This window comes from Nyctereutes procyonoides, unplaced genomic scaffold (genome assembly GCF_905146905.1).
Source record: "Nyctereutes procyonoides isolate TBG_1078 unplaced genomic scaffold, NYPRO_anot_genome, whole genome shotgun sequence".
NCBI classification, from domain to species: domain Eukaryota; kingdom Metazoa; phylum Chordata; class Mammalia; order Carnivora; family Canidae; genus Nyctereutes; species Nyctereutes procyonoides.
Window position 1 is genome coordinate 58,729,795 of NW_026575125.1, and position 12,134 is coordinate 58,741,928.

At 32.5% G+C, this 12,134-nt stretch overlaps 1 protein-coding gene across 4 annotated transcripts in view; it reads right to left on the reverse strand.

Moving 5' to 3' along the window:
- ATRX (ATRX chromatin remodeler) overlaps window positions 1-12,134 on the reverse strand; it is a 304,453-nt gene that overhangs the window by 182,925 nt on the left and 109,394 nt on the right. For all 4 annotated transcript variants that reach the window (XM_055337613.1, XM_055337612.1, XM_055337611.1 and 1 more), the window contains one exon: window positions 5,715-5,787. In XM_055337613.1, the coding sequence (XP_055193588.1) occupies window positions 5,715-5,787 (73 nt within the window). The remainder of the gene's footprint in view (window positions 1-5,714; window positions 5,788-12,134) is intronic.

Consider the following 12,134-nt stretch of genomic DNA (forward strand, 5'->3'; position numbering starts at 1 on the left):
TAGAAGGCCAAAAACTACAGTGCATCCAAACACAAAGATGGAAAAAAAATTTTTGGTTTACATTTGTGCACAAGATCACAATAAAATTAGTTTAAACTGAGAATTCTGAATAAGATTATAGGTTTAAAAGCATACCCTTTAGAGACATAAAACAAGTACCTAAGTATATGCTATGCTAAAATACCATAGCATATTCAAAATGGTAATATATAAAATAATTCAAATGACTACAGCCAAAGAATGTTGAAAATTTTTTGTGAGAACAAGGTGGTGAGCCTTCTTCTTCTAATAAAGTGTGAGGCAGTAACAAATGTTATATGCTTCAGGATTAAGAATATAAACTAAAACATGAATTATCATGGAATTCCTCATCTTCAAAATCTGTATTAGTATTTTTAACTCCTTAGTTCAAAATTAGTATTCTTGATATGAACCTTTCTATAAAAAGTAATGATCTATACTCAAAAATGGTGGTTTATGACATAATGATGTAACTAAATAATCAAAAAGCTAAAAAATGGTTTGAAACACATTTTAGTCATATGTCCTATAATGTTTGCAGTTAATGAAAAAACAGCACCGTTCTCTTTTTAGTGAGGGTACCAGGAAAATTAGTATCAAATAACTTTTTAAAAAAATCTTGGAAGTAGAAATATAAAAGCTGTATGAAATTAAGAACCCATAGCTTATTAACAATTTATACAAAGGCTATTATGTTTGAATAAACTCAAATCACAAAATGTACATTTCCTGATTTTATGAAAAATCTAAGGCAGTTTCAGAGGAAATTTTAACAAGAAAAATTGTATTAACATTGATATAAATTTAGAAAATTTGATCATCTTAAAGAACTAGTTTAATATTTTCTTATACTTGAAAGGTAACAACAACAAAAAATAAATAAATAAATAAATAAATAAATAAATAAATAAATAAATAAAAAAGAAAGGTAACAACAAAATTGATTCATCTCATTTTTACCTAAAACTTCAAAGCTAAAGACAAAGGAGACACAAATTGTCAAAAAAAGGAATCATTTTTGCTAACACTAGAAAATGCAAACTCTCTTGGGGGAGGAGGGGGCTATTTTCCGCTCTCTAAAACTTACAATATCACCAAAGATCAGAGAACAGGAAAGGAAGGCTAAATATAATGTTTAAATCTTAAGCAGAAATATCACCACTACTGACCATATTTCTTTCCTTGCTAAAAATTCTAGCATAAAAAAAGATCTTATGGCAACTGCAACCAGTTATCTACAAACGGATCCTACCTACTGACTAAACATCTATATATACTTAAATGACTTACAATACTTACCTGCACTATAAAAACAAAGTAAACTGAAAAGGAGTTACCTTAAAATGGCTGGAATTTAAAACCCTTACTCAAACATAAAAATAAATAAATGCTTCATTTAAAATACTAGCTTTGTTTTTCAAAACAATAAAGGGGAACCAAAGCAATTCTGGTGACCAAACAGGACAACCATGAATAAAAGAACATTTCACAGAGAAAAAAATTATTCCAGATTTAGCAAATTCGTATAAAGACTAGATAAAGACAAGTGTAGAAGATGAATATTCTGAAAAGTGATTAAAAATGGAAACCAAATGAAAAGGCTTTTGCTGAAGGGACTTGAGATATATTCAAGCCAGCATTAAACATTGCTGAAATCAGGTAAACCAGTCATTAAATATCTTCATTAGCATGAACAACATCCAGGAACAATTAATTACTTCTGAAAATATGCTGAATTAATAGTACAGAACCTTCACCAACAGAATACCCCACCAAGCTAGTAAGGATAAAACAATCATTTGTATATTTTCCAGTTGAAAAGTAAGTTATCACCAAATAACAAAATAATTGGAAATGTTTAAAGCTACAGTGTAGTCCCACTATAATTAAGGAGAACTTCTATTAATAATGGGCAATTCCAGGGCACCTGGGTGGCTCAGTGGTTGAGTGTGTGCCTTCAGCTCAGGTCGTGATCCTGGGGTCCCGGGATCAAGTCTTGCATCAGGCTCCCCACGGGGAGCATGTTCTCCCTCTGCCTATGTCTCTGCCTTTCTGTGTCTCTCATGAATAAATAAATAAAACCTTTAAAAAACAATAATAATGGGCAATTCCTTTAAGCAATCTCCATATCAAATTTTGCTTCCATGTAGTAAGTATTTAGCCCCAACGAGAAAGAAATTATGAGAAAAACTATGGAGTACTACTAGACTCAATTAAACATTCTTCAATTATAAGGTAAATATTTGTATGTGTGTGTCAGGGGAGGGTATCTATATAAAAATCTCATCTTTTAGTCAAAATGGGAATAAAAAAATATTTGCTTAGAAAAAAATCTATAAAGAACATACTAAAAATAATTCTTTTTCTGAGAGAACGGACTCTTCATTGGTTTATTAGTATGCAACTTCTAAAGACAAGCCCAGTTTAATGATCCTCATCATTAACGCTGTTAAACTTGAACCAACTCCCATCTTATCACTGAGGCTAATTCAAAGTTGAATAAACTACCATCTTATCACTGGGGCTAATTCACAGTGCAGGTAATTCAAATATAGGACATCAGAAAATGTTTGGTCTTAATATCCCTTTTAAGAATCATAATGTATTTTCAATGCCAGCTGAATGTAGATATGCAACAATAAAAAAATTACATGAATGTATTTTCAATGAAAGAACCAACTTAAAACACAATAGGTATTTAAAAGGCAACATTAATGTAATGGCATATTCAAATAACTGACTTTAAAATTACATGTATCATTTATATAACCTGACAAACTGTTTCACATTATTCTCCCTTTCAAAAAGTAAAGTCTAAACTATAAAAATCTACGTAAATTCTCAATTATACAAAATTCAAACTATAAAGTTAGTCTACTATTTACATTTCTTTCTAAAATGCTCAACCAAAAGAAAAAGTTAAACTATCAACCTATTTTTTCATTGTTTATTAAATAAATGCAATTAAACACAAAATTTACAAGTTAGAATATTTTATCTCACAATAGCATACATTTACTTTCAAATATGAATGCTACAAAACAGTATGCTAAAATAACAAATTTATATATTCACACCTACTAAAATATTCAGGACATGGCTAAGTATTTTAAATGACCTCAAAAACTATCATCGCTTTAAAAATAGAAAAGATACAAACAGTACTAAAATCCACTATAAAACTTTCCTATAAATATATATATAAGTATATATTTCATATATAAGTATACATGTTTAGAAAAGTCTAAGTATTCACTGCCTCAATTTCAGAAATATCACAACTTCTTTGGCTAAAAACTACCCTCCATATCTTGATCTTATCAAATTTTTTTCACCTTTCATGAAAAGATATATTATAATTAAAATTAAATTCTTGAACAAGAAAAAAGTTTTATAGAAATTTATTGCATCCAAACACTTAAGCAGTGGCATCAATACACTATTTACCTCTCCATAAATGTCAACACTGAAAATGTATTAACACTGCTAAATAATCAAGGCATATGAAATGTATACATAATTTATACACAATTCCACAATTGTGTACAAATTTACACACAATTACAATATACTGTGTACTAAAATACATCCTACTCAAAAACTGTGAAATTGGTAAAAATAACTCCAAGACTTAATCATGATCCACAAAATAAATTTTTAAAAGTTGCCTAGTGCATATTCAAATATGCTCAAATACATCATCTATGCTAAAATAGTTCCAGAAGGTAATCTGTATTCCCATCGTGGGTATTAAATACCTCTTTGGTATGTTGAAAATGAAACAAGTTATTAATGATATGTTTTATACAGGCACATTAAAATAAGTATAAAGAAAAACATGTCCAAGATAAAATTCAGTTCTTCTCCAAACTACTGAATAGGGTTGTATTTTTTAATCACAAATACAAGATGGAATTAAATATATCTTCCAATAAAATACTTGCCAGTTACAGAGAGGTATAATAAAGCAACTTAAAAGATGAAAATGATATTTATATTTTGACAAGATCTAACACAAATATAAAATTATCATACCTTAATGATACTTCCATTTGGTGGCTAAATATGAGATTAAGATTCATCACTCATATAGTTAAATTAGAATATATCATGTTTTAAGCATTATTAGCCTTTTAATAACATTTGAGTAAAAAAAAATTTGAGTCCTCGTGGTTTACAGGAAAACAAATTAGTCTAAATAAAGAGGAATTAAAGCATTTTAAAAGAGAATTTTTTTAAAAGAGAATTTTTAAATGCTTTCATAATCTTGCTATAATCGTGTATTATAAAAATTGCTGATGAATAAAATGTAGGCTTTTATTTACCATTCCATTCTGGGCCCCACCCCATCTCATAAAATAACTGAATACATAGATTTGTTTTTAATAACAAAGTAGGTAAGCAGCATCTGAATCACTGTGCCCATGAATCTCTATTTTAAAGTACAAAATAAAATTGTTCATTTACCTTAATAAAAACTTTCTATTAGAAGAATGCTGATCTTAGAAACAGAAAACCCTATCAGCATCAAAAAGATAAAGAAAACAGAGCTAGAATAACAGCCAGCCCACAGCATTACTAACTCAATTTCTTACAAAATTATGACATAACAATTGCATGCATATTTTCATGTTTTTTTAATATTATAACTTATTAGGAATAAATGGTTAATATAATATTCTTTAGTAAAACCATTAAGTCTATCATGGATAATTGGTGTTAGAATTTATCAGAGAAAATTTCATCCAACCTTTTCATTTTAGAAATCAAAAAATTTTTGCAGAGTAGTTAAGTCACTTGTGCACAATTACACAGAGAAGTTAGAACTAGAAATCAGATACTCTTATCCCCACTATTCCAAAATTCCATCTACTATATCACACAATCTTGTTGAAAATATAAGTGTGGGATACACTGTATTTCAGGAATGGTTTAAAAGGTAAAAAAAAATTAGGGTTGTATTCTTTAATACATTTATTTTCATTATTCTTTACCCTTAGGATATGGGTGTGCTTTGTATTCTTTTCTTTTCCCAGCCACCCCTAAGGTTAAGTGAATCTATCTGACAGGCTCCACTGTTTACTTCTAACCCACTATTTTAGTCTTATTAAAGTTAATACTATCATACTATCATACTATTTTATCTGAAAAATGTTTAAAATCCACATCAGTCTGGATATTTTGTAAATTGATACTTATTTTGAAAAGAATTTCTTAATCTTACATATCTGAGCAATCTCCTTTTTTTTTTTCACTTTGAATGGGTCATAATAAATCGGACCACTATATTAGATGGCAATTAAAAACAATAATCAAATACTGAGGAAAGAGAAGTCTGTTATCACCAATTTACTGAGATATGATTTACTTTCATCAATAAAATAAACTGCCAAAATTAAAATATTCTCAAAAAAATATCACAATTTACATGGGAACGTAAAATTGACAGTGCTGTATTTATAACACACCCTATGCTAGGTGTGTTGATATTTATATTTACTTTCTTTTAAGGTTTCTGAGCTTTAGCCCATTTTCTGGGCTTTCTTTCAAACTTGCAGGAAGACTGTGAGCGAGTCTTTCTAAGGCGGGCACTCCTGGTTTTTACAACCGGCTTGCAGTTCCGTTGCTGCTGTTTCTGCCCACGCCTAGGGTGTGTTATAATCTTTTTAAAGTCCTTATAGATGGAATCATACCTATTCTCAGGATCATTGTCGTCATCATCATCATCCACTGTGACAGGAACTGATTTAGATAAGGCTTCATCTCCTTGAGGGGAAAAAAGTGTACTTAAAATTAGCTTTAAATTATCTATATAAGTAAAATCATGTAAAATATAACTGAAAGCCAAAAATTTTAACACAACTAGTGGGTTCTAAACTGTACTCTGGATCTAAAACATGAGAAAAAAAATTTATAGGGAAAGCACAATAGGGAATTTATTAAGTACCAGCAGTAAAACAATAGTTGGGTTTTATATATTTCAAAGTTCCTTCCCAGAATACAACAGTTCTAAAGCTAATCCTTCCCAGTAACAAGTCTTTATCATCTGTCATCACAGTACAATAACTTTCTTGCTGAAATAAGTAAGCATTTTAGTGATCCATTTTAAGTTTAAAGTTAAGAGAACTTTAAAAAAAATAAAGAGATCTTTAATTTATCCTGTTAAAGAATAGCAAAATTACTATAAATATTTTAGTAGTAGCAAGTAAGTAAAATATACTTAAATCTGTATCATAGTCATGACCAGAATTACCAAGAGAAATATTCAAGAACAGTAAAATTGATTTCCTTATAAAAAAGCTACATTGCTATCCTTTTGATTAAAAATCTAAAGGCAAGATTTGTGCATTTCACTGTAAATTTTACCTCAAAAACAAACTTATAGTGACCTCTAAATAATACTGAATATTAAATTAATGCTAAATACTAAATTACTAATACTAAATAATAAAGCTGAAGTAACTAGGGAGTGGTATGCTGATGTTTACCATTTATATTGAAATGTAGCAAGGATTTCAAGAGCATTACATTGAGTGAAAAAAGCCACTGATGAAAAAAGCCAATCACTTCATGATTCCACCCCAAAATAACAAAATTAGAGATGAAAATGAAATTAACACTTGCCAGGGGTTAAGAATGGGGACAAGCAAGGGGATATGTATAAGCTAGCACAAGGGAATCTTGTGATAAATCATTCAGTATCTTGGTTGTAGTGGTTATAAAAAGCTACATGTGATGCAATTGCATAGAACTATACTTACAAATACATACAAGTACAAACAAATCAGTGCATGAAAAACTGGTGAAATTGCAATAAATCTTCAGCTCCCTGGTTTTGACATTGTACTACAGTTATATAAGATGTCACCATTGAGAGAAACTGAATGAAGAGTATTGTTCAATACCTCCCTGTATAGTTTTGTTCTGTTTTGCAATATCCTGTGAATTTATAATTCATATAAATAATTAATAATTCATATAAATATATGAATAATTATAATTCATATATAAATAATATATGAATAATTATAATTCATATAAATAATATAATAATTCATATAAATGAACAGTTAAAAAGGCAAAACAATAGGTACATTGATGGATAAAAAGAAGGATATATAAATAGATATGTGATAAAGCAAACATAGTACAACGTTAATGACAGAAACTTTTCTGTTTATTTAAAATTGCTTTGAGGGCACCTGGGTGGTTGAATTTGGTTAAGTCTCTGACTCTTGATTTTGGCTCAAGTCATGATCTCAAGGCCATGAAATCGAGCCCCACATCCAGCTCTATGCTGAGTGTGGAACCCTCTTGAGATTCTCTCTCCCTTTCCCCGCCCCAACTCAAGCTCCTGCTCCCACAATCACTCTCTCTCTCCCTCTCGGTCTTGTTCTCTAAAATAAATAAATAAATCTTTTTAAAAATAAAATGAAATTGCTTTATAATTAAAAATAGGGAGAAAATGTTGAAGAAAAAAATCCATAAAGAACACTGACAACTATAGGTTCAGGATAGAAATATGGTGAATATAGAAAGGCAAAAATAAATCTTAGAATATCCTACCAAACTCACAATAAATACCTCAGGCAGACCAATCTGCAAATGAAATATTACTAGGAATACTACTGTTATTCCTCTATTATACTTTTCAAAATCTGACACATCCTTCAAAGTTGAGTTCAAATGCTACCTGTTCTTCTAAGTCTTCTTCTAATATTTAGATTAAATGGCTCACTTGCTATATTAAGCGCACACACCCATTTTTGTTTTATATATGTCTTCTGGTATTTTTTTAAATAATGACTTATCTATGTCTATCTTGTTCACTGGACTGCGAACTCCTCAAACTCCTAGGACCAAGTGCTTCATTTTGGTTGCTCATGCCATTCTTAAGTCCCAATTTTTCAAGTAAACTACTGGCCTCATAACAGAATATCCAACTATGGCTGAATAAATTGGAATCATCTAAATATATGAGAGCAGGGGAGGCATTTTAAAAGTTCAAAAATATTGTTCCTTTAAGTTGGACATATTAGGAAAATATACTATGCTCATAAATGCATACAAATTATCAAGGAATGTCACCTGTCATTGACTCACATACAAACTTATCTTGAAACACAGTACTTTTTATAGTGCTTATTTTAACACCCTTCATATTTTTTTCTGCTTAGGCATTTTTACAAAGGCCAATTTTTAGATGTGTTAATTCCCAAGCAAAATTATCTTTTTTTTTTTTACCTAAAGTAATCAGTTTTTTAAAGATGTATTTTTTAAAGATTTTATTTATTTATTTATTCATGAGAGATACAAAGAGAGAGAGGCAGAGACATAGGCAGAGGGAGAAGCAGGGTCCCCGTGGGGAGCCCAATGTGGGACTCGATCTCTGGACCCCAGACTCCAGGATCATGCCCTAAGCTGAAGGCAGACACTCAAACACTGAACCACCTAGGCATCCCTAAAGTAATCAGTTCTTAAGAAATACTCAGGGTAAAGAAAATGCCAATAAGGCTTATTCCACCAAATAGTTGAGAGATTGTCATCTGCAGAAGAGCTCAATTCTCAAGGCTTCCGTAGATACATACATGAAAAAGGACCACCTCCTGATCAGCACAATGGTCCTTCAGAACAAAGTTACATGAAACACAATGATCAAAATGGAACACAGTGATCTAGACTAATGCGCAAGTAAGGAATTCTCGGGAAATGCACCCTACAAATATTTGCCATACATTGCCATCTCTTAAGATCTAATGAATACATATTACTTATTACACTAGATATTAATAGTTCCAAACATGAGAGGTATATCATAGAAACCTCTCATATGTGTCAAATCAAGTTACATTTTGGGAAATGAAAACTAGCAATTGAAATCAAACATGCTGATTTCATTAGGGAAGATGTTTAATCATGGAAACCAGTTTTCTGAAGTTTAAGATTAATTCAATCACCTACACTTTGCCACTGATAATACTCCATGTAACTACTCACAATTTATTATTCTTACACTCTAATCTGTAATAAGAGTTTTCCCAACTAACCTGGTAACAAAACATTGATATGATATCTAAGTAAGTACTAGATTGAATACAATCTCTTATACTACCATACAGTTGAGACTTGAACAACACAGCTTTGAACTACACAAGTCCACTTGTACATGTAGTTTTTGTAATACACTATATTTTCTCTCCCTTATGATTTTATTCCCTTTTCTGTAGCTTACTTTAAGAATACAGTATATAATACATACAAAATATGTGTTAATCAACTATTTATATTATTGGTAAGGCTTCCAGTCAATGGTAACTAAAGTATTTTAAAATAAAAAATTTAAAAAGCAATATTCGAGTTAATTGCACAAAATACAATTGGGATAAATGGAAAATCCTAACTCAAGGAATGAAAGGAAAAATTTAAGCATTCTGCCTATGCTGGAACACAGTTAAACCTAAAATCTCCTTTATAAAAATTTTGAAGTAATGTTCAGGTGGACTTCTGGTGAAGATGGCAGAGTAGGAGGATCCCAGGCTCACCTCATCTTATGGTTACATCTACGTAACAGCCATATCAGTATAAATAAAAAAGAAAATGTTCTAAAGACTGACAAAACAGACTCTCCACATGAAGAGGGTAGAAAGGGCAAAGACGCAGCGGGAGCCAAAGTGACCTGTGGGTCTGTCAGAGGAAAGGAAGGATGCCACAGGCATATACAGGGAAAGAGAGCAGACCCCAAGCTATGCACCCCAGGCATGAAAGACCCACACACCGGGAAGACAAATCTAAGTAACACCTGGCTTTGAAAACCAGAGGGATCTAACTTCCCAAGAACTTAAAACTGGTGGGGCTTCACACATGAAATTTTAAAACTCAACAGGCTCAACTCTGGAAGAACCAGGGAACAATAGAAAATTGAGTCCCCATCCTTAAGAGCTAACACAACAAACAACTCCACTGAGATATAGCATACAAACAGCAGTTTGAAAAACACTTAGGGTATACAAGAAGGAGGTTTCTTTATTAACCTCAGAGCATGTGCTGGAAGGACAAGGATCTTTGGGAGACTTCGGCAAGACCACAAAGCTGGCAGGTATCATTTCCCTTCCCACTCCCCAGCCTAGATACAAATACATACACCTGCAGGAACCAACACAGCACCAACACTCTCCATATACCTTGCTAAAAGTGTGCCCCACCCCACTATGTCTTCTGTAGACTTACCCCTTCCACACCAACATGGCCTTTAGACAGTTTTCTCAGGTGGCTGCAAGACACCTTCCACAGAGGACTGGTATGAACCTTGCTGGCACCACACACACCCTGCTGCCTCCATGTTCCTCTACAGACAGTCCCCACCAACACACCCTTGCCAGGGGATTACCCAAAGAAGTAACACAAACCTGGCAGTGTGCTTACAGCCCCAAGAATAGCCAGCACCATTCCAAAATGACTCCCACCCTGGGGCAGAAGGAAAGATAAGCATACATATGAGTTCAACTGCAGCCCCAGCAGGGAGCTGAGGGCAGACATCTGGTCTGACAGCAAGCTCAGCCTACCAACAAAAATTTCACAGGAGACAACATGGGGAGAATACCCTTCAGTTCTGAGCTGTGGACCCAAGATATGGGCTTGACTCAACTCAAGCCCAAGGCAAATACCAGACAGGCCCATAACAACACAAGGACCAAACTCTGCCCACTAGAGTTAAACAGAGCCATTGTAGATGACTGGAATGAAGACAAATGAGGCTCAGCCATAAAATTAGGGTACGTGCAACAAAGACAGGAGACATTCCAGAAGTGTCAAGTTCTGGTGAACAAAGGACATTGCACTACAGGACCTGTTCTTCAGAAGACCACTACTTACAAGAGCACGTGTCTAACATGTAGAAAGAGACACAGAGAACTGAACAAAATAAGAAAAAGGAATATATCCCAAATGAAAGAAAATGACAAAAATCACAGCAAGAGAGCTAAACAAAACAGAGAGAAGTAATATGCCTAAGGGAAAATTTAATGTAATGGTCATAGAGATACTCACTGGAATTGAGAAAAGAGTAGAGAATTTCACAGAGATGCTCAACAAAGAGGTAAAAAACATAAACAAGAACCAATCAGAAATGAAGAATTCAATAACTGAAACTGAATATACACTAGAAGGAATAAATAATAGAACAGAGAAAGTGGAAGAATAGACCACTGACCTACAGGACAGGGTAATGGAAAGCAATCAAGCTGAACAGAAGGGAGAAAAAAATAATAAAAAATGAAAATAGATTTAGGCCACGAAGTAACACAACAAGCATGGTAAGAGGAACATTCTAAGGACCCCAGAAAGACATGAAAAAGAAAAAGGGACAGAAAAATTACTTGAAGTAATAATAACTGAAAAAAACTTCAGAAATCCGGGGAGGAAAACATACATCCAGATTCAGCAGACACAGAGTCCCCAATAAAATCAACCCAAGAAGGTCCACACCAAGGCATACAGTAATTAAAACAGCAAAATGTAGTGATAAAAAGAGAATTTTAAAAGGAATGGGAGAAAAAAGGTACATGCAAGGGAAATTCCATAAAGATATGAACAGTTTTCAGAAGAAACTTTGAAGGCTAGAAGAGACTGGCATGACAAATTCAAGGTGCTGAAGGAAAACAAAACTGCAACCAAGAATAATCTCTCCAGCAAGACAATCATTTAGAATAGGAGAGATAGAGTTTCATAGACAAATAACATTAAATGAATTCATCATCTAAATCAGCCATACAAGAAATATTAAAGGGAATTCTCTGAGTGGAAAGGTAAGATCATAATAAGAAAAGTAGGCAACACTAAAGCAGTAAAAAGTATGTCAATAAAAATCAGTCAAGGGATTTGCAAAACAGAAGGAAATATAAAAACACCATATATCTAAAACATGGGGTAGGGGAGACAGAGTAACAATTTAGTGCTTTTAGAATGGATTCAAACTTACGCAACCATTAACTTAATATAGACTGCTACACGCAGATGTTATATATAAAACTAATGACAACCACAAACAAAAAACCACTGATGTGCAAGAAAACAAAGAGAAAGAAATCCAAGCACATCACTAATGAAAGCCACCA